Source organism: Musa acuminata, chromosome BXJ1-2, assembly GCF_036884655.1.
Source record: "Musa acuminata AAA Group cultivar baxijiao chromosome BXJ1-2, Cavendish_Baxijiao_AAA, whole genome shotgun sequence".
Lineage (NCBI taxonomy): Eukaryota > Viridiplantae > Streptophyta > Magnoliopsida > Zingiberales > Musaceae > Musa > Musa acuminata.
The window spans coordinates 20,586,871-20,609,872 of record NC_088328.1 but is presented as its reverse complement, the minus strand read 5'-3'; the positions used below and the strand labels follow the sequence as shown (position 1 = coordinate 20,609,872).

Here is a 23,002-nt window from a genome sequence, read left to right as displayed (position 1 = left end):
CATCGGAACTGTATGATTCACGGACTTCCACGAGCATCCACCATTAGGAGTAGTGATACCATTTTACTGTGTCTGCTGTAGTACTGCTTCAGCGATTTACTACTGCATGTAAAGGTTATTGTGATGTGAAAGAGAGGCTGATTAATAGGTATAATATGATTTCATTGGATAACAAAAAGAGAATGTCGTTGTGGTCGCACTGCGCAGCGCCCAGCGGTCACCCACAGTATCAGAACCAGGAACAGGATATGCTCGAAACTCCTCAGAAAAGGAATCAGGATTTGTCACAGTTGCTCCCACAGACTCTGCCTTGGACAGCCAACACAGCTGCAACTACCGACTCCTTCCACAAAAGGCACATAAAAGGAATGGGAAAAGGTTATAGGGTTCTAAGTGATGATAGAATAAAGAGATGAACATAAATGAAGAAGAAAAGAGAGAAGACGAAACGAAGATAATTATTCATCGACATAAATTTAATTAAACCAACAAAAAGAAGAAAGCCGAGTAGATTAATGTATTGTTGGACTAAGATAAAAAATTTTCCTACTAAGTTTAGAATTTTTTTTGATCTCATGTAATAAAGAATTTATTATTATTATTTTTTTACGTGACATCCATTTTTTAATTTATTTTATATTTATTAATTTTTAAAAATGATGAAAGAAACCTACAGCGCTCTTTTTATAAAAATCAATATGACATTATTAACATAAATAAATAAACATAAAATTGAAAATGGAACAAAGTGGAGCTAAAACGAGGCCCACTGAGAGAGCCCATCAAATGTGACCCTTTGGACCGGTCCGGCTCAATTGCCTTCGTCTTCTTATCACTGCCCTCGACCGAGAAACCCCACGCCAGTCCTCTGGCTCACTTCCCCACCCTCGAGGGAAAGCAAAGATTTGGAGCCCTCTCTCGAGTCTCCCCATGGAAGCTGTCGCTCCAGGGACCTCCTTAGCGGTATTTCGCACATCCTGTTGGCGGCGCGGTTCTCGTGCGGGGATCCCTGCTCTTCGCGATTTCTCAGGTGTGCGGTGCCGGAAACGTGCCCTTCGTCTCCGTGCGGCGGCGACGTCGTCGGACGTTGGACGTATCGATGCTAGTCGGGGTTCGGAACCAGTGGAGGTGATAGGGATCGGAAGTAGGAAGGATGCAGTCATCGATTTCTGCTTGAATTCTCCCACCGTTTCCGCCTCTCGCCTCAGATTTTGGTAAGCGACCTGGAAAGATTTCTCCCTTCATTTAACTCTTTACTTGGTCTGGTTGTTGAAAATTCGGAATGCTGAATGACTACAAAGCTAGAAAGTGTGGCCCAAGGTTGAGGCAATCTTGGGAGTTTGTAATTTTTGTTGTTTATTGCAGAATGATGGCTGACGTCTAAGTCTGTTAATCTATTCTCTTTGTAATTTTGCACTATGTAGACAGTAAAGAACTAAAAAGCATGATTTGTTTCAAGAAACCTGGAAAAACTGAAAAGAAAAAGAACACTTTGCTTCAAGAAACCTGGAAAGTACAACTACTAGTGTACAAATTGTTATTATTATCATTGTTATTGTTATTTGTTTATTAATGCTTGTTGAAAACATGTGTCATATGTTGGCGCATTCTCGAGGGACTGGTATGGTTCCCTTGGTGGATCTCTGTGCTGACTTTCTGTCTTATAATTGGCTCCATCTTTTCTACCTTGAGATTGTAGTTTGACATTAATAGTGCATTGATGGTAATTGTTGTGAATTTCTTGCATAGCTTCATATTTAATATATAAGAGGTTATTGGGAGAAAGACCAAGATACATGCTTTTTGTCTGATGATCGACTCTACATCTGCTGGAGCTAGCTATTTGTGGTATTAAAATTTACTTAATTCCGTGCCTTTATTGATGGAAAGTAAGAGATCGTAAGACTATGCCAATAAGCATCATGTTGTGAGGTAATGGACCAGCATGGATTGTACACAAAGGTATTCTCGTGTGTCATTTGCCTTTTCCAGTAGTGGTCTGGTTGCTGATTCTTTAAGTATGTTATGGCATCATAATTGTGGTTTAAAATTTTGGTAAAGGAACATTACAATCCTTAGGTAGGTCAGTATGGGTCTGGTATATACCAAACTAGCGAAAAAGAAGACCATGTATCAGGGAATTTTTTGGACTTTTAGTCACATACAGTAAAAAATCATTGAATACAATATTTTTGTTTAGAAAATAGTAAAGAATGAATCAAAACTTGTTTCGGGTATGGATTGCAAACTATATCTAAAAAATACATGTATATAAGCATGATATATTTGATAGAAAATATGATGACATACCAGAAACTGAAACATACCTGAAACTATGGTCCACCATGGAGGTGGGTCGGGGTCCTCATTGTGGCTCAATCTAATTAATTAAACCCATTTGGATTCTTTGGATCTCTGATATATCCATAAAAATCTGACCTACATCATATTATTTTAGATGATTTTTTGAGGTTCTAATCTAGATTGACTTGATACTCGTGGATCGGGCCTTAATTGACATGGTTCATCGCTTGATCTTTGTGTACAAGCTCCAAGGCCTAAACACTAGTATCAAGCAAATCGAGTTTGGAACCTCAAAAAATACGTCTAAATGCTGTAAATCCTAAAAACTAATCGCAAACCAGTATAGAATGATTACATTGAAAAAAGAGTGTTGGATTTACCTAATCTTGGAGAAATCTGGTTTGGATCTCAAAACCGAGCCTATTCCTTGTTGAAATCATCTCTCCCTTGAGAAATTGAGCTTCTCCTTGAAGATTTCAGTGAGTTTTGGAGGGAAATTGGGTGATATTTGAGAGGGATTGGGTGAGAATTGAGAGGGTTTGAGAGATGGCATAAGGGAATGTGGGACGAGAAGGGAGAGAAGGCATTCAGCCCTAACAGGTGTCTCTTAAGTTCCTAAACTAGGGGTGGGCCAGGGTCGGTCATTGGCAAAACCTGGGTGGCAAGCCTGGTTTCTACTGGTTATCGCTGGGGCAAAACCTGGGGGGTAAACTTGGTTTGTTGGTACCGGGCAATAATCAGCTTACTGGACTGGACAAAAAGTCTTGATTTGTATCGGTTCAAGTTTGGATTGGTAAATGTCGCTTGGTATATACTGGTCTGGGTGAAATTTGAAATGTTGATTGTAATAATTGTACATTATAGTTGTCCAGCTTATCAGACTGAACGAAAACCCTGTCTCTTGTTGGTTCAAGTTCGAAGCAATAGATGTTGTCCAGTACGTACAAGTCTGGGCAAAATTTGAAACACTGTTGTAGATTATAGTCTAATTAATTTTTAATGCAATGAAAAAAAATGAAAGATCATGTTAGCATTACTAGCCCAAAACTTATGAATAATGATAAAGAGATAAATGGCAAAAAGAATATATGTATTTGACCCTAGATAATTGAGACATTGCAGCTTTTTGTTGTTAATGTTGTTATTATAGTTATGAATAAATGACACTTTTTTTTCTTTTACCTACAATAACTTTATTGTTTAAGAGATTATCTTGATCATTCTCTAACGTAGTCTTGTGCCATTTTGTTGTAGGACTATACAAATGAGAGATTCTTTTAAGGTGCAATTACTTCAAAGGTGTCATGGAACAGGTTTCAGAGTTTCATGCTTTTGTAACTAGCATCAAACTTAGATGCAATTTGTCAATTATAAAGTTCCCAATGCTGCTTCTTTGTTGGACCTTTCTAATAGGATGTTGAGTAGTTTACTCCCATGCAATATGCTCTTAAATTACATAGATATGTAAGTAAATACAATGTGTACATAGAGCTGCGATAATAAGTGTTTCATACAAAAATGTACTAAGAAAAATGGCTTTATGTAAAGTTAGCATACTTCATCTTTGCTTGGATTTACATGTCAAAATGCATAGACTAGTCATCAACGCCAGGATCTGTTTGGAGATTGGCCAAGGGTGATCGATCTTTGGTGCGATTCACCTGGAATGACTGATCCAAATATAGGTCCATTCAGTCACATCCAGATCTTGATTTTCTTAACCTTGTAGTCAAACATAAGGTGAAGCCTACCTTAATATGAATGATACCAATGGTCAATCTAAGTATTATTTTGATGTCATATGTCGTTGTACTTGTAGTATCAACAAAAAGAAATTGTCATATGACTTCTTGCTATTCACACTTATTCAAGCATTTGGATACATGTGTCTAGGATTTGGACATAAATTGCCATGATATTGGTCTAGAGGGTATGCCATATTATGTTTGGTCATGGATATGCCAATTGGATTTGCAACCTCTGATGCCATATTATGTTAGCTCTATGTGTTACATACTTGAGGTCAGGGAAATAAATCTATAATCAGCAAGAAAATGACATTCACACCTGGGAGAAATAGATTAAAGAAATATAAAGAATAGAGAAGATTGAGGGCCTGACGGAAGCTATGTGACCCAAGCTAAATTATTATTATTATTATTATCATCATCATCATCATCATCATCATCATCATATACTTAGATCAAAAATCAATGTGGACTGGTGCCCAAGTAGAACATATTAAAATATCTTTTGGTATTAGCATTTGTATTATAGCTTAAAATTCATTGTTGCTTACTTTATGCACCATAACTATAACCATTAAATGTTGTTTATCTATCTGTTGACTTTTGATGTTCATCCTGATGGTTCTGTGTGGTATTTTTTTGTAATTCATACAGGTAGTCTTCACCATTATGTTTATAATTCTTGAATTGTCTTACTCTTACCATCTTGAGTATAAAATGAAGTAATTCATTTATTCTATTTCAGGCATGGTTCAAGGAAATGTAGAGTTTCTATTGTCACTGCATCAACATCCCCCGGCTGTCATTCTTGTTTGTACACTTCTCACCTTATATCCGTTTTTGTCATCCTCCATCTTCCTTTAGCACTTCTAGAATATGATCATGATGTTGAGACACTTTGATTAGTGACAAATGAAGAGAAATTTCTATGATTTGGTTACTTTTTCAATTATTTTGGTTCATCCAAATTGAAAGAATGCTTCATTGAAGGGCTTATGCTGGCAAATGTACACTTGTACACACAACATAGAAGGGGCACAAGGTGGCATGAATTTGTCTGCATGTGAGGTGGTACAGTCATGATTGCACAACTCAGTAGCAGAGGCCTACCCCTATTGAGACATGTATTGGCAACTAATTGTAGAGCATGTTCCAAAGAAGTTTCCACCTCATTTGTCTAAATAGTAAATACATTTAGTTATTCTATAACTTGGTCTATCTAAGACAATAAAAGGAATATATTAACAAGAGTTTCATTCAAAGTTAATGAAAATTGAAGAGTTTATACAGTCAAGTACTATCCTTCTTACTCATAGAAGAAACTACAAATTACATTTAGTTTTGTCACGATTTGGCCTGATAGGATGATTGAACCGTTAACTTCTTGAGCCTATTGGCCAAAAATGCTCAAGTCCATGTCAATGGTTGTACACTCATCAAACTCATATAAGTCAATCCAAAACTTTGCCCATTCCGATATGAGACTAAACCAAGGTATTTTAATCTCACAACTTAAGAGCTTGACGTCCTCGTCAATATCCAGTCTAGCCCAGATCAAACTATATTATAGTGCATGTGAGACCTAGATAGTGATGTTGTAGATGTGATTTAATCTTGAATTTTATTAGCAAGTAATTGCCTGTAATATTTCATGCTCTGCTCTTGTTGCAGGTTGCCAGTTCAGGACATGGCTTGGATCATATTACAGCTATAGAACTTCTGAATGTTGTCAAGTCAGCTGGCGGGTTGGCTGTTGCAATTTTATTGAAGCCCTTTAATTTTGAGGGACAAAGACGGCAGGAAGAGGTATCGAAATATAAAAAAAAAAATCACCATACATTCTAAAAAATTGTCACATTGAAACAAGAATATGAAAAATAATGAATATCTACAGGCATTAGTTTCTGCCACACATGCAAAAAAGACAGAGCTAGATTTGTTAGAAACATTCTGGAAGGTGAATCTATTAATGCAAAATGCATGATGAACCATTAAATGACAATCATACATAAGAACCATTACCAATCATGTATATGAACTTCAACATTACTAGCTCAAAGTGCATTATGCTGATACTTGAAGGTTGGACTACAGCATTCTCGTATTTCATCCAAGAAGAATAACATTGTCCAACCATCTCTTAAGATCATGTAATAGTGATTTTAAATGTTGTTGTTGGTTATATTTAGTTCAGTCCATTGTCAACCTCTTTTTTGGAATCACTGTTAGTGAAACTAAGAGTGGTAAACATCTCTAGATGTGTAGAACTGTGCATTATTGCATATCAAAATTTTTGTCTTGTTAATAAATTTTTTAGAACTTGTGAGCTGCTACTTTTATAGTCAGATTCTCGAGTTTTCTATTGTTTTTGCTTGTGAAATTATAATATACCAGTTTCAGCCTTGCAATTTTGATGAGCTAGTTGCATTTCATTGTTAATTCCTAATGCTGGATGGATGTGCAGGTAAAAAAATTGGAAATCCAACTTAAAGATTGCTCGCACTTTCATATTGGTAAGGTTATTGTTTTACTTGGCTTCAGATATTTCTTCAATGATCTCTTGGATGTTTTAGATGATGGAACTGTTTCCTTCGGCTAAAACTTGTGATTGTAGACTATATCTTTGCTAGCTGTGTCATAAGTGGGTTCATTTTTTAATTGTTCCAATATACAGAATTAGTGGAAAGACAAATTTAGACCTATTTGGCAGTCATCAACAGGTGTCAACTTGTTCTGTTTAAACTCCCAATATGTTGGGCCTTTAAGCTTTCAAAGCCATGTTATATGCGGTAATGCTGTGTGTCAAAATGTTCCAATTGTGCTTATCGTTTGTCATTAAAATATTTGCTGACTATACTATATATGAGGAAGGTATTCAAAAGCATTTTGCCTATTGGCATACACGATGAAACTTTCAGATCTTTTTTTATCTGATAGTTGCAAAGTGCCAACTTGATAGTGATAAATATATGTTGGCTTGATTATCTTTTCAAGTATTGCTGATCTAGATTAGATTGGCTGGTAGAGGATTGACGGCCAATTCCAAAGGACCTGATTTTTTGGGTCGAGGTTATACTGGGACTCAAGAATAAGCAGGGACCTCACCATTGTTGTCGATTCTGATCAATTCCAGGTGATGCTTGGGTTCTTCATGTGTAGCGAAACAAGGAAATAAATTGACACTCTATAATCATTTTGCAATTTGCATTCAACAAATAAGGTGATGTAACGTGGTTTATACTTTATAGTTTATACTGTTCAAGATCTGCATTGTATAATGCATCTCTTTTGAAAGCTAACTTGCTGCGATAAATGGTAGGTTGCAGTGTTATCATAAACTAAAAGATGCTATGTCTAGGAATGCTCTCGTAATTCAAGATAGCTTTGTTCGGAATAGCATGAGAAATAGACAGCTGACAATGTCGGAGATATGACATTCCCACATTGTGCCATTATTAGATCATTCATGAATCAAATTCAAAACATTTTAAATATATAGAATTTGGTCTTTGAGTATGGAGTATGCATGGATCATTGTGTTGTAAATTTAACTTCTTTTGCTCTCTAGGTTACTACTTAAAAGACTTTATTAAAAATTACCTTGATTTATTATCCATTGAATGTTTTGTTCAGTTTACATGTAATCTACATTGCAATAAGTGTTGTCTTATTTTAGCACCAAATGTTCTGGGATTGTGTGATTTCCACTAGCACCTTGCTACTCTCTACGTGGTTGCTTGTAATATCTTCTGTTTTTCTCGACTACAGTGGTTGAAGCAGATTCTTTACTGAAAAGAGAAGTAGAAACACTTGCTGAAGCTCTGGAAACTGCAAATAATGCTGTCTTCTTGGCTTTAAGCACAATTTCTATTATGATATCTGTAAGTTCTTTGTCTTCCATGCAATCATATCCTCAAATTCTAGCATCTTTTCGCCAGACTACTTATCATTTTTTATTGCCAGGAGACTCATCTGAAGTTTCAGAATTCACCAGATGGACAGATGAAAGAACTTGGACCAATGGAAATAGAAAAAGTAGGATATCTGGTGATCTATCATATCTATTCATATTTATGACTTTTATACCATGATTTTTATTTAGCACTTATTAACAGATTTTACAAAGCTATGGAGAAGCTAAAGTTGGTTTTGGAGCTGGCTATGACATTAAATCATCAATTAAACAGGCTATTGTCCATTGTCCTTTTCTTGGTGGCAGTATTAAGGTACTAGATTTACTTGTGAGTTGCGACTGTTCGTTATTTGTATATTCTTATTTGAATCATAATTTTCCTTACAACTTGCTGTTTATCACTTATATTTGTCCTCATTTGGGGGTTGACATCCTCTTCCGGATGGCAAAGATCCAAGCTATTTCCTGCTACTTTGTGCAGAGTTAATTTGAATGCACCCAGAGGAGATTATTTCTAGTTTATAAGTGGAATCATGAAAGTAAATAAGGTACTACGATTTTCTCTGGGTCAGATCGGCTAACTAATGTTATAAACTTTATCCTAGTTTTTCTATTCAAGAACTTTCGGTACAACTTGGTCCAATAAATGTATTAGCTTTATAACTCATCAAATTTGTTTTCAACACAATCATGTATACCTTGTTGTCATTTGAAATGTAAAGATGGAACAAGTTTCCTTTCAAATTCTTAATTGTTTTTTGAAACATATAACACAGTAGTAATTGTGTATAAACAATTAAAAGTTTTAAATGGAAAGGCAGGGATTGGAAGTTATAGGCTTGTCCAGCTTAGGTTGACCCTTAATTCTCCATATAGAAATATCATTCTGCTTGTTATCATTTAATTATGTAGATTCATAAGATCTTTGAACAGGGCAGTTCAATGGTTGAGTTGTCAAGCTTCATTGGCCTCACAAAAGGATAATGTTATGACCCAAAGTTCCCTCCCAAAAGCATTCTTATCCTATGAGAATTCCTCACAAACCTGAACTGAAATTTGTGAAGACCAATGATATTTTGAATTTGTTTTCGAATTTTTGGCATGAGCAAAATCATATTTGGATAATGACCATGCTTTCATTTGTGATTGTAATCATCGTTGCTTATATGGAGCACTTGTCATCAAACTTATTTTGGATTTATTCTGTTAGTTTCTATGTCCATAGTCTATTGTTGCTTCTATCATTCTCTTTTTCATTCTTGTTGTGCACCTTTTGTTTTCATTATCTTTGGTACTTGCATATTGGGATTTTCCAATTTCTAGTGAGGCTAAATATATTCTCATGAGGTATAGCTCAGGCTCTGATTTTTGTGTATGGTAATTTGATTAAGCACCTTGATCTTTATGCATATCGGGTGACTAGGTCCAGCTAGTTTTTGTTTTCTTTTGAAAATAAAAATAAAAGCCTAACTTATCCTATCATGCACTCTTCCTTACATCCGCATCCTCTGCCTCTCACTCGCAGCTTGTGGCTGTCGTTGAGAGCCCTCATTGGATTTCTTCTTGTCCTCATTCTCCTCTGCTGCCTACTTCCCTTTTCTCCTGTGTCGCTGCTTCCTTCCCTCCTCTCCTTCTGCATCATATCCTCTCCTCCTTCCCTCGTCCTCCATCGTTTCATTCCCTCCTCTCTTGTGTTGTCACTTCTCCTCCTCCCCTCCCCTCCATGGCAAATTTGATGCTTATAGAGACACAGCAGTTCAACCAGTTTCAATTTATCCAGGTTCAAGCTAGCTCTATGCACAAGCCATTATAAACGACATATCTCTCAAGAGTTGCATCATGTTTTAGCAACTATTTTCCCTTTGACGAAGATGAAGACAGTGACATATACGATCACTGATTTAGTAATTTGTGGCAACTTATTTTAATATACATGGAACCAAAGAATTGTATTATGTGAGAAGTTATACGACATAATAACTTTTTAGTTGACCATTCTGTCAAAATGGAGTTAATGAAATATACTTTTTTATAGGTTATCCTGTGTGTTGGCTGCAAACAATAGAAACTACCTTTGAAACTTACCATGTAGTACTGTCAAGTAACTGTAAGCCTGTAAGGAGAGGAACAATGGAGTGTTGTCAGTTCTAATTTTATTGAGTTTGCATCATGAGTTTGTCTCACCATACATGTAATGATACTTATATATCTGCATGCTATTCTGGTGAAACTTAAATATTGACATTTCAGGTTTTGCTGATGGACAGGATTTTAATGGCCCGATTATATTCACCTTTGCAAGTGCATCTGGTGTAAATGAAAGTGATGTACGTTCTGCTATTATTACCTTCCGTCAAATTGCAGAATCCAAAAGTGAAATCATAATTTCTACAGTTCAAGAACCTCATCTGGAATCAAATTTAGTCCTTACTACGCTTTTGATTGTTGGGTAAGTGATCATGGAAACTGTGACTTCTTTCACTTGTTTTGAAAGACTTACTCAGGTTTAGAAGTGGAACTGTCTGATACAACTTAAAGAGTACTATTTAGTCCAAAAGATGTACATATATGTGTACAGTTATACATACAGATATTCACCAATATTTATATATAGATATACATGATTCTGCATCCATGTCTGTTCAAGTTAATTGACAATGTCGACGTTTGTTTCCCAAATTTCCATATAGATGTTGTTTTGAAAGTTTATGCATCTTTTCAATCAGTCCTTGTAGACATCGACATCTTTGATTTATGTCAGAAGTGTTTTTGTCAAGAGGAGATGCTTGTTTTTTTATATCCTAGGAAATTCAAGATCTGCCATATGTTACTTTCTTTTTTATATCCTAGGAGATTTTAAGCTTACGGCCTTCTGGAATATCTTATCTCCAATTTACATCTTGAGAAAAATCAAGTTTTTAGGCATCAACCTATTGGAAAACTGAGGTGTGCCTCAGTGAATCATTGCTTCTCCTGGGGCAAGGATCTAAATCTTAGCCTCGAGTAACCTTATGCAATAATGTGTTTAAGGCAGGCCTTTGACAATTAGGACTTTCTAATGTTGATAAACTATGTCAGTCAGGATTTGCTGTATTTACTAAGGTCATGTATGTGTGTCAGGATTTGCTGTATTTACTAATGTTAGACAAAGTAGTCATCGAGGTCATTTTACTTCTAATGTGGGTGGGCATCATCTTTGGATGCTTACAGCCCCAGAAGTAACTAGAAAATAGTTTGAACTTCTCGATGGGCTTCTTCTTCGGGTGCCCACAGCTCCAGATGTAATTAGGAAATGTTTTGAACTTCTCAATATGGTTGGCAGGACATCAGTTTGCCATGACCAAGATGTAAGTGTAGTCCAGAGGTTGGGTTTCCCTGTCAAACCCGTTCACTTAATTTTAGTTGTATACTCCGTGGTTTATGCAAACCCATTTTAGACATCTTCACTCAGCAATTCCAACTATTTATGTATTTATAGAAAATCATAGAAAATGAAGCAGGTACCATCATTAGAGTAATCAGTAGTATTTAATGGATATTTTTCAAAGCCAAACCAAGTCATCGGAGAAGTTTATTTGTTAGATTATTACAAAACTGAGAAAACAGAAGAGGAGCAAATGAGAAGAGCTTGTTTGAAATTTTGAATCTTGTTAATGGTTCTGGATGTACTCAATCAACATGATTCACTTAATATCTGTTGCATGTTTCATTTACTGATGGCATCACAATTAGTTCTATGCAAATCATCCATGTTTGAAAATGACATTGCGTATGCCTTTCTAAGATATATACTTTTTCCTTTCTTCTCAGAAGTAGTCAGAATGTTGTTTCTCATAAGAAGGGCCTTTTGACAAGTCTGGCTCTGCATTTTCCGTTTCTCTCGTCGCTCATTGGGAGGGGCTTTTCCCAGCCACAAAATGATGTAGCAGTTTGTGCTTCTAAACCCATGGTGGATGCCTCGAGCCCCTCAGATAATGGGACCATCTCAAATTTGGATTCAGCCAAGTGTGCTATTGATTATCTTAATCAGTGCCCTCAAGAAATACAAAATGATGTATCTACGGGGTATGTGACACTCCAAATTCATCGAATTTCTTTGTTCATTCATTTTCATACTATTGTACTGGAAAATGAGGAGATATATATTTTTTTGTTGTCTTCTTATTGTAGAATAACAAGTTCTGAAGTCGAAAGTGAAGCTAAATCTTCAGAGTGGAGTCATGAACTTGTCCACGAAAACAGTAATGAAACTAAAAATGGTATGTCAGATTCATTAAAGATATTTTCCTTCAGACAATTCTCCAATTAATGTTGAATCTTTTTGTTAAACTTTTAACAAGCTTACAATATTGAACTAGATTTATTGTGCTATGCAGAACAGCCAGGTATTCAGAATGACCATCCTAGTATTCAGAATATTGGTCCTGGATTCGACATTGCACAGCTATGGGCTAAAGAGTGTGCTTTACATGTAACTAACAAGGCAAATGAAATGGAAACTTTTTGTCTTCCTGTTGGTATAAAACAAACTGAGATTTTTCCTGATCATTATAATGACCCAAGGATCCCAGACAATTTGGATGACTGTGACGGCAATAAAGAATCCTTGAATAGCCAAACTGTTGCTTCTAGAGGTGCAGTGATGGATACAGGTTTGGAGGCTGTGCTAGGAATCTATAATTCAGCAGTGACAATGATAAAGGGTGGAAATTCAAATGACTGTCGTAATGGCGGATTGCTTTCTGCCCGTGCTGCATCAATGCTGGTAAAATGCAATTTTCTTGTATAGCATAGAATAAGCTGATAAAAAATAGTATTATCGACCAAATTAGTTATTGCCTATGTAATTCCTATGCTTGATATCCTCCATTTCTGGGATATTTTTTTTCATATATACAATTTAGACTTTCTAGATCTACAGTGAAAGTTGTAAGTGATGTAGGTCCATGGTTACCATCAAGCGTTTGCAATATGGAGCATGTAGTTCTTCAACATCTGCAATGAAAATTAGGTAAAAATACGAGTTGTCAAGCTTTGGTGATATTGAATGAAAATTTTTGTCACATGGATCTGTTCGAACATCAGTATATTTGTTAAAAGAAGGTTGACATCTGACCGTCAAGACAAGTTTGACAATATTTGGCAGTTGAGTGTCTTAAGTTATCTCTTTAGGATAATCAAGGTTGCCACACTGTGTAGCTGCAGATTCTGGCCTTGATATGGGATAACACTAATGCCATGCCACCAGCCACATCAAGCCATGTGGTTTCTAGTTGACCTTAACAATGACCATATAGAGAAGGTAAAAAGCACTTGCTTGCTTTCAGTTGGCTGATGTCATCAGTTTCCCAGGATCCTGTCTTCTCAGTCAATGTGGGAGTTGTCACCTTTGCTCACCTATTTGTTTAGAACATGATGTAAGGGTGATGGATGACACAGAACTGAGATGTTGAGAAAGAGCTATAGACTATGGGTGGCGTGCTATTGGTTTTTGGTTTGGAAATATGCCCATTGAAGCGAATATAGTGAGGCATGCATGATGCATAGTGCGTAAGCCGTTAAGGCATGCACCCACCATTATTTCATCTCCTGGGGGTACAGGAAGTATAGGCACTGCAACACACCTTACATGAGTGTCTAGGGGCATGAGGCCTCACCCTCGGTGAAAACGAGTTGTGCCAACTACAATGAGTTATTGTAATATCTAGTTAAAAAAAAATTGTAATATCTATTTTTGGTCCAATTCTTGCTTGAGAATTTGGTTTAAACCCGTTGGTTTGTTAGAACAAAGGGACAAGTGTTAGAAACTAATTTAGATGCAATGCATCTGAGCAAGATTGAGTATCACGGCAGTTCATCTGAACATTCTTTATTTGGGTCACCATCTTCCTATAACTTTGCTTTAGGTGATTGCCTGGCTTCGCAAAGTGATTAGTCCTTTTGATGCTAAGAAAAATTTGGAAAGAATGAAACTCTTAAGAAGCAATCAGGTCGGGAAACTGACAGTCTTAACACATCACTTGGTTTCTGGTTGTTGGTCACATTCTTTCCATCATTAGAGTAGCTAGACATTATAATTCGTTTGCCGAGCTGCATTGTGTGCATGGCTAAATTTCACTCCAGCCACTTTAAGGTATGTTTTTTAAGTTTATGATAGTTTGTTTTACTATTTGGTCTTTTAGCTTTGTACCTGCAGGTTGGTGTAGTGTAAATGTTGTTTTACTTTTCCATAATGATCTTTGTTATGCTAATTTCTATAATGATCCTGAACCAATGTTTGTATCATGACCAACATTACATATGAAAACATTTCATGGACCTTTGGATCCTTATTTTTAGCAAATATCTGAAGTTCAGGAGTTCTTTGAGGGGCCATTCAATTCAAGCATCTAGGAAAGAAATGCAGTTAACCCATAATTAAGTGGAAAACAGAAACCTGTTTGGTTTCTGAATAAAAGAATTCAATTTTAACCATCAACGTGATAACCAAGAGAATGGAATTAATCATTTTTTTACCATTTTATTTGAAGAGGTTATTCTGTTAGATACAGTCTTCAATCAGATAAGTCTAACCACTTGATCAGTATGTATCTTATATAAAATATAGTTGTTTGGCAAGTTATCATTGAATAACTTTTATAATTTTTTTTGAACCAAACTGCTTATAAGTATTTCTGGTCTGAGATAAGCAATTACATTATGGAGATTCTGTCATGAGCTCGTGGACTTTTTGCTGAAAGCATGATCCTTTTAGCTGTGTTGACTATTGTTAAATACATCTATACTTGCAACTTTTGCAGGAAGCAGAAAGAGAATCAGAAAAAAGTTGGACCCCTGTCATAGAAATTCAATTTAAAGGAGGAAGTTACAGAGGAAGATGCCAGGGAGGTCTTCCTGAAGGAAAGGTATACTTCTAGATAAGAATAGAAAAATGTAACTTAACTTAAGGAGCTAAAGTGTGCCCTGTCAAGTTATGTGAAGTAGAGTTTCTGTGCTTGTGGTGTTAAATCAGAATTATTTGATTTATCATGTCAACTTTATAATTTAGGGCCGTCTAACATTCAAAGATGGAAGCTTTTACGATGGCATGTGGCGTAATGGAAAGAGGTGTGGTCTAGGTACATTGTATTACAGTAATGGAGATGTGTTCCAAGGATCATGGAGGGATGATCTTATGCATGGAAAGGTATGAAATTTTGGTACAGGTTTCATCTTTTGTTCCATTTGTCTTGCAGATAATATCCACCAAATCCTCAGTTTATCCTAAGTGCTTGTAGATGTAGTGAGTTTTGTTTTAACATATATATGCCTTGATTATCTTACTCGAAGAGAACATAATCACACTTCTTGCTAGAAGATTCCTATAATTTCACTGACTTAAGCAGAAGTTCACTTTCTTGCTAAAATGTATATACACTTATCCTCTCAGTTCTAGGTACCTCCTGCTTTAGGCTCAATTAATTTTCACATGCAATATTAAGAACATTGCATCCATGTAATCAAATTACCATTTTATTAAATGTGAATCTTCCACTCTGTGACACTTCTTAAACTATATGTTTGCTAACAGATATTCTGCATATGCTAAAAAGCCACTAGTTCCTTGCTTTTAACTTATAAACTGATTTAATACTAAGAAAGAGTCTTGTCTAGACTCAATGGTAAAGAAACTGAAGAATACTGTAAGTATGTAATTCTTGTAAATGTATTATGGTTGTATAATGTATTTGTTTCTTCTAACAAAAGGCTGCATGCACATTAACCTATCTTTCATTTATGTTAACTGATCAAGTATTTGAGTTACTTTTAACATCAGAGCTTACAACATTATCGTTCATAGCTGTAACTTATAAGAACTGGATCAAGGGCAGATGCAACTGAAGTTTACAATTCATCCCTCTCTGCTTTACCATATTGTTGCTCTTCAAGCCATTGGTTATCAAATAAGTGGCCTCCTTCCTAAACCAGTGACTTATAGTTTGTTTTTTTTAATACAATTTTGGTGTTTCAGAGTCAAGAGCTTGCATGCTCTCATGTTGGGATCATATCTAACTTACTGTAGTGGTGTCCGCGAGTGTTTTTGGTTCTGGTTGCATAACATTTTTCTTTGACAATTTAGGTCAATGAAAATCTTCACATGCTACATTATGTATATGCAGCTACCATGCAAATGCAGTAGCCTACTTTTTTACTCTTTATCTTTTGTGATACATTAAAGTCAACTATGCTTTAAGAGGTTATAAAAAATTTAATCAAAGAAACATGCATAAACAGAGTTAGATTATTACACTAGTACTCAAGATACATCGTGTGCAACAAAAGGTCTGCAGCATAAAACTGTTAAGCACAACTGCTGTCAGGAAATGTGATGGCTTACAAGGTTTTGTAAACTTTGTTAGCACATCAAGAAAAGGGGTGCTTCTATATTGACTAATATTCTTGGAATCCATCTAACATGGTTGATGAGAGTGATCGTCTAGGCATGGTTTAATATTTCAGATGTCCACTGGTATGGGTTTGTAAGGTACTAGTGGTACCGGCACATGGTATGCCGGCATACGTTGATATCAAGAAGCATGAAGGAGAGGGAGGAGGTGAAGATAAAGAGGATGAGGAGAGGAGGAAGAGGAGTAGGTGGTAGCGGTAGTGAGCAGTGGATGGAGGCGAATGGGATAGGGACTTTCTCTTGATTTGAGATTGAGTGTGAGCGTGCGAGAGAGAAATTAAAAACCAAAGGAAAAGACAGCTACAGCTTTCAAATCAAACAAGGAAAAAAAAACAGGCTTTGTTTTAAGGGGTTAACGGAAAGTAAAATTAAACAGCGAAATGATGTTAAGTAAACATCCAATGAAAATGTTGGAAACCTCAATCAGAGAACTACCTTCTTCAGGTCAAATTGTATATGATACTTTTTGCTGTCTTAATATAGTACCTTTATGGAATGTTTCTTTTTTTCAGTACATAGAAAATTATTGACTCTATAGTTTTCCTCCATGAAAAATTTTATATACTCGTGCAGGGTTGGCTCTATTTTCATAGTGGGGACCGTTGGTTTGCGAACTTTTGGAAGGGAAAGGCCAACGGAGAAGGGAGATTTTATTCTAAGAGTGGCAGTATATATTTTGGCAATTTTAAAAATGGTTGGCGCCATGACCAAGGCCTGTGCATTGATATTGATGGATTAAGGTACATACCTCCTATTTATTTATTATGTTTTATTGGTCAATAAAAACTGATGGGAAAGCTTTTCTGTGTGTATAATTGATCGTAATTCCTATATTTTCTGTCAAAAAATTGTGCTTGTTTTATATCTTTTTCCCTGCTATTTTTTCAGATGTTACATAACCTGCAGATCTAACTATATCTTGAGCTATTATTGAAATCTTCACTTCAATACGCAGAAAACTATAATTCCTTAATATAAACTGTATGATTTTTGTGGTTATCACATTTAAACATGTTGGACATGGACTGAAGTTTATCCATATGACATATTGAGGAAAAACAATGTTAAGAAAATTCAGGCAGAGTGGAACTCTTTTGCCTCCATCTTTGTGGCATTTAATAATTGGTACAACTGAAGTTGGAATGCATCCTTGTTTGACCTTAGCATTGAGATTTAATCCTTCCTAGTGAATGGCATTTTATGCCAGATTGAAGTATAATGGTTTAAAAAATTAGTTTATGTGACCACGTTCATATGTCTGCATCACGCAAGACCTATGCAGTGTTACTGCATATGCAAACTTATGGACCCATAACTTGTTCCCTTCACTTGGTTATCTGGTTCATGATAAAAATATTATGTGTAATTACAGTCTTTTCTCCTAGATGCAATTGACTTTAGACCTGTTGCAAGTCTAAGCTACAAATCTGCATTGTCATACTCAGAGGTAAGATGTAGTTTTGGGATGGTATATCTTTTTTTTAAGATAAAAATATCGTGATCTCATTTAAACTTGAAGCATACTTCATGTGATGGTATCATTTTGTGGTTTCTCTTTCAAATCATCATCCTACTTTAATAGTATTTCTTTATAACACATCTAAATGATAACTGGTTTTTGGGAAGAGATTGAAAATGTTGAATCCCACAACCATACTGTTGAGTAAAAGTGGTCTGAGTATTCAAAGTTTCGCCAAACAAGCTAAAAATTTGTCTGGCGAAATATCAGAGATGGGACATTCAAAGTGAACTATGCATTGTTTTTCATGATATAAAAAGAGCTATATTTATGGGGAAATTTTTTCTAATATCTCACGTCATATGAATCTCTTTGGATCTTGAATCTGCAATGACACATTACCTACAGAAAATTTTATAAGAAGCAATTCGTGTTACAAAATTTGCTTCTCTTAAAATTTTGAGAATCCCTGTTTTTGTCATCTTCTTCACTTTCCTAGTCTCACGGTTTTTAGTGGGCTAACCTTTTATGATGTTTGCCCTTTATAGGTGGACTGAGATATGGGAAGAAGGCATCCTTGTTAGCAGGACTCAGCTGGACAATGCTATCACTGGCTAATTGAGTTAAATATATTTAATGGATCAGTTTGGAGGCACACGCACTTTGATATCTGAAGATTCATCTAGTTGCTCCAGTTATTGATATCGCCTAGCCCGAAAGGTGTTGACCGATGTTGCAAGCCAATTTTAATGGAAAGGTGGATTAAGCAATCAGTTTCTTGAATGCTTGCTCTGTAAAGTGTAAAAAATCCATGCATCGTGAGACTTGATAAGAATGATTTTCTCTAGTAGCATGAAGATCCATTCATTCAATACAATTTAGCAGATTGTCTTTAGGATTTGGTAGATCTGGTGGTGCTTGTACGTGAACGAGTTATATTCTTGATAGTGAGATGGTCCGCTGTTGGTTATCTGCATTATTGGGTCTTTGGATTAGTAGAAAGTTGAAACTTGAAAGTCCTATTTAGGTTTGTGTGTTCCACTGTTAAGGAAAATTGATGATGTTTTTCCATTTGTGGGGTATATGCATCTTGTTTATTCCATATTATGGTTTATGTAATCACGGAAACCTGTAGATGTACAAAGATCATTCACATATCACGTCTGACACAGTCGCGATGACCTTTCGTGTTTTCTTCACCACTTGAAATGAATCTGAAGTGCTTGCACAAAGTGGTTTCGATGCAGTTAAAGTGCTTAGATTGCGAGTCCTTTTTTGTTCAGTCTTTGTAGAAGAATACCTTTATATTGTTGAGCAGTCCAAGAAAACCCAAAACTGATTGTAGATTGTATTGGCATTTAACATAAAAAGCCCTTGGTATTGGACTTTTACTAAATGGTTCCCCCTAATTGGTTTTTAATTGAACAAGGTTTTTGTCAACTTAATGAAAAAAGCCCTTTTCATCGTAATTGGTTCATCAAGCTCTTGGTAGATCATGAATAAGGTATTTTTCTCCTTCTTTCTTTTATCTTTGAGTTGTTTTCTTACCTTTTTATCTCCCTAATTGGTTGTTTTTTCAACTTAATGAAAATATCCTTTCGTCGTCTAGTCACTATTAGCCATCGTCTCCTTCGTCGTTGTCGATCTTGATTATGATTGTCTCAATCCATGATTGTTATCGTTGCCCCTTGCACCCATCAGAGAGCAGTGACCTACCTCTTTCGTTCTCCTTTTATGTTCTTCCCGTCGTCTTCTCCTCTTTGGTCACCTCTGTGTAGCGTTGCTCGCAAGTGACATTCTTCATCGAGGAGGATGTAATCATCTTTCCATTGCCTTTGTCATTGGTGCTCTCGCTAGTTAGAGCAGAAGTGGTCGAGGGTGCCAGCGAAGCGACAATCGTCTCCTCGACCAAGGTTGCCACCCACGAGTGATGCTGTACAAAGGCGATGGAGGAGGAGAAGGGCGAAGGGAAGGGAGAAGGCAGAGCATCGCTCATGATAGGAACAAGGGGCAGGTGACGACGATCGAGGGTGACATAGAGAGGCATTTTCATATAAAGTTGATAAAAAGGGAGCGTAAAAATAAATTAGGAGAGCAACTTTGATAAAAGTTGAATCCTAAAGGATTTTATAAGTAAAATACCCCATTGTATTTGAAAGCATTCCTAAAGGATTTTTTAAGTAAAATACCTGATAGTATTCGAAAGCATCCTTTTCTAAGGCTACTCTTTTTAAATATTCTGCCCAATCCTTATATACTCTTTTTAAAATACCTATATTTGTATAGTATTTATTATACGCATTTTAGAAAATGGATTTTGGTGTCACAGTAGCACACTTCTTTACGGTCCGTGTAACCAAATTCATGAATAATAATAATACATCTTGAACTCAGGTTGATTACAGAACACTTCACCTTAAAGATCTGCGTTGCTTGCAGGAACTAACAAGCAAACATAAAAGAACATATAGTAATCATGTGGTGCCTCCCGTATGTTCAACGATCATTCTGTGAAAAGATCTAAAACTCTAATAATCTATAATGATGGGATGAAGCTTTAACACAGAAAAAGTGATAACAAACACTTTGTAGACATCATCCTCTGCTAACTAAAGCCTTCTGGCTAAAACTCATGAAACCTATAATTATCTATGCAGCAAAAGAATGGGACCTTCGAATTTTCCCGAATTCGTTTCTCTTGAGGAACAGAGAGCATAGAATTTGCCTCCGCTGCCTTGGAGTGAGATAAATTTGGTGATAATTTCTAAGATAAGATCCACATGAAGATTGTTGACCAAACGGTGAGTGCGACGGTGGCGATCACATAAGTCCACAGGAAGATGACAGAGCACTCGTCTTGGCCAACATCAAACAACTGAGCCATGGTAGCTGCATCGGAACCCAAATGAGACATCAAATTTGTTCAAGAACAACACTTTGTTTACCAGTAGGAACTCAAAATGATCCGAAGCAGGGAACTCCCCGGCTCCAATTCTCTGTGTTTGATCAAGTTAGGTGAGAAGGAGAAGAAAACTTACCTATATTCATGGCAGGTGGAACAGTAAATTGTATCATTAGCACGTATCGGTAAAGTGGATCGTATGGCACGAACCCTAATTCATATGCTGCTTTCACCACGCCGATCCCGAACGCAGGAAGGATCATGTACCGAACGCAAACGATTGCTAAGATCACCTTACGCTTGATGCGCGACTTGTGAAATCCTGAACATGTTTCAAAATGTTTAGCTAAGTGATTAAGATACAGACACCACAAAAGCTAAGTAGAACTTTACCCTGCGTCAAGTTTCCACCAAGAATGAGAGTAATGCAGGGTACTGTGCCATCACTGCAACAGTCAGATCATCGTATCAGTAACTTCTGTTCATAGAGAGGATTTGTATTTGAACAGTAGCGGATGCAACAAAATAGGAGTCACCCTAATAGTTTGATGGAGCCTTGAACAACCCTGAGAGGTGCACTTGCTCCTATGAATAGCGACTTCAGCCATGGAATTGCACCAACCGCGAATCCTATAATCTGATACAAATTAAGAGATACGATGCGTGAGAATTGCTCTTTCAGTCCAATTTTTTTACTGGAGTTGCAAAAAATGTTGTTCATGAGATCATACGGCTGCAACAGTTGGTGGAGCCATCAACTCCTCGACAATATTGTGGAGAATTCCGTTCAGTTTCTCCCATAACTTCACTCCCTTATCATGTAGCAGTGGAACTTCCTGCATACAAGAAAATTAGCTTTACTGTGTCATCCTTTTCTTCCTCAACAAAAGAAAGAAAATTAAGATGCTTTCTTATGTGAGATATCTCTTCTTCTTATCAGACATTATGATTGGAACTTACAATTTGGTTTTGTCCAACTTCTTCCACTGGTTGCACTGATACTGAAAGCATACTCTCCTGACCTGTAGAGACTCCACCACCATCTTCCTTGACAAGATTGCTCCCTAATTGGCTCCCATGATATACTTTACCAGCGTTCTTCATGAGACCGTAGGCTATTGTCCAAATGTAGAATCCCCCAAGCTGCATGAAGGTACACTCGCAACACTAAGTTTCCAATGAAGCAGATAGATCGCTAGAAGTCCTCACACAACTCAAGTCTGCTGTAGTGTTTACCGCCATGGAGAAAGAAACATAGGAGAGTCCACGAGAGCTGCAAATATTTTTGTCTCCGAAGGGGTTGCCATTCTCTTCGCAGATCGCCGGGATAATTATCAGCAGCAGATTGCCGAGGTTACCTGCATTTTGAGTTGAGACAATGCGTCAGACCAGCTCAGGAGGATGCACATGAATATATGCAAATCCTTGATATGGAGTATTACCCGCAGAAGTCGAAGCTATCACAAGGCCCTCAAGATGCTTTGGTGGCCTTAAGATCTTCACTACTATCCATCCCAGGATTCCACCGACGAGGAACGTAATCCCGATATTAACAGGCATAAACCACCTTGAGAAGACAGACAAATTATGTTCTCAAATGCTTGGTAAAATATGATGAGGTCAAATTACTGCAAGCATAGGTTTTGCAGAAAGGAAAGCAACTTCAACCCACCAAGATATGATTTGCTCAAACGTGACGGTCTTTGCTAGACTAGCAAACATTAGAGATGGGGTGAAGACCGCGAACACAACCTATTTATCGAAACAGGAACAGATGGGTTAGGTCGTCACGAAGATGAATGCAAACGAATTAGAATGATGCGTGTGTGCGTCAGTTTGTTTACCTTGTTCATGTCTCGGCGAGCACCGGCAAGGAGTACATTGCTGTAGCTAGACGCAAGATAAGCCCCCAGCGTGCCGATGAGCAGGAACTGCAGGTTTGGCTCGGATGCCACCAGGAACAGTGACCAAAACCCCATCTTCTTCCACCACTGTCACTGCAATCGGATGCGAGGGTGATGTATATAATGTGCTTAGTTGCAGCTCCACCACTCTCTCAGTACTCCTCAACCGTACAGAAATCTGCTAAGATCCCTTCTTTGAGAAATCACCTCTGCCTCCTGTTGATGTACGGATAATTAGCCGTGTCGTTTTTGTGAATGGTCTGTCGGAGTCGCATGATTCTTAATTTGGTATCTCGTCATATTCTACTTTCGACAGAGATTGATGT

The 23,002-nt window shown here is 36.8% G+C and overlaps 2 protein-coding genes across 2 annotated transcripts; one reads left to right on the top strand and one right to left on the bottom strand.

Annotated features, from left to right (window-relative positions):
• The first annotated feature begins 845 nt into the window (after positions 1-845).
• Positions 846-18,972, top strand: LOC135597561 (protein ACCUMULATION AND REPLICATION OF CHLOROPLASTS 3, chloroplastic-like). Its single transcript, XM_065090689.1, has 16 exons — positions 846-1,214; positions 3,559-3,617; positions 4,798-4,862; positions 5,724-5,858; positions 6,517-6,565; positions 7,821-7,933; positions 8,016-8,087; positions 8,168-8,278; positions 10,233-10,414; positions 11,776-12,030; positions 12,136-12,224; positions 12,342-12,730; positions 14,766-14,870; positions 15,014-15,151; positions 16,985-17,151; positions 18,419-18,972. The coding sequence occupies exons 1-16, from the start codon at positions 931-933 to the stop codon at positions 18,486-18,488; spliced, it is 2,283 nt and encodes a 760-aa protein (XP_064946761.1). The 5' UTR covers positions 846-930; the 3' UTR covers positions 18,489-18,972.
• A 1,662-nt stretch (positions 18,973-20,634) lies between these two features.
• LOC135611365 (protein PIN-LIKES 7-like) lies at positions 20,635-22,751 on the bottom strand. The gene is made up of 10 exons (XM_065107102.1): positions 22,617-22,751; positions 22,445-22,524; positions 22,215-22,339; positions 22,009-22,130; positions 21,733-21,915; positions 21,504-21,608; positions 21,309-21,409; positions 21,166-21,218; positions 20,909-21,094; positions 20,635-20,759 (listed from the first exon to the last, which is right to left on the bottom strand). The coding sequence occupies exons 1-10, from the start codon at positions 22,749-22,751 to the stop codon at positions 20,635-20,637; spliced, it is 1,215 nt and encodes a 404-aa protein (XP_064963174.1).
• Positions 22,752-23,002: the final 251 nt, after the last annotated feature.

What these genes read in the sequence shown, in the direction of transcription:
- LOC135597561 (XM_065090689.1), top strand. Translation starts at nt 931, where the DNA reads ATGGAAGCTGTCGCTCCAGGGACCTCCTTAGCGGTATTTCGCACATCC. An exon ending in ATCCCCCGGCTGTCATTCTT is followed by an intron (nt 4,863 to 5,723) that starts GTTTGTACACTT and finishes CTCTTGTTGCAG; the next exon opens with GTTGCCAGTTCAGGACATGG. An exon ending in TTGCTCGCACTTTCATATTG is followed by an intron (nt 6,566 to 7,820) that starts GTAAGGTTATTG and finishes TCTCGACTACAG; the next exon opens with TGGTTGAAGCAGATTCTTTA.
- LOC135611365 (XM_065107102.1), bottom strand. Translation starts at nt 22,751, where the DNA reads ATGGGGTTTTGGTCACTGTTCCTGGTGGCATCCGAGCCAAACCTGCAG. An exon ending in CTCGCCGAGACATGAACAAG is followed by an intron (nt 22,525 to 22,616) that starts GTAAACAAACTG and finishes TTCGATAAATAG; the next exon opens with GTTGTGTTCGCGGTCTTCAC. An exon ending in AAGTTGGACAAAACCAAATT is followed by an intron (nt 21,609 to 21,732) that starts GTAAGTTCCAAT and finishes TCTTGTATGCAG; the next exon opens with GAAGTTCCACTGCTACATGA.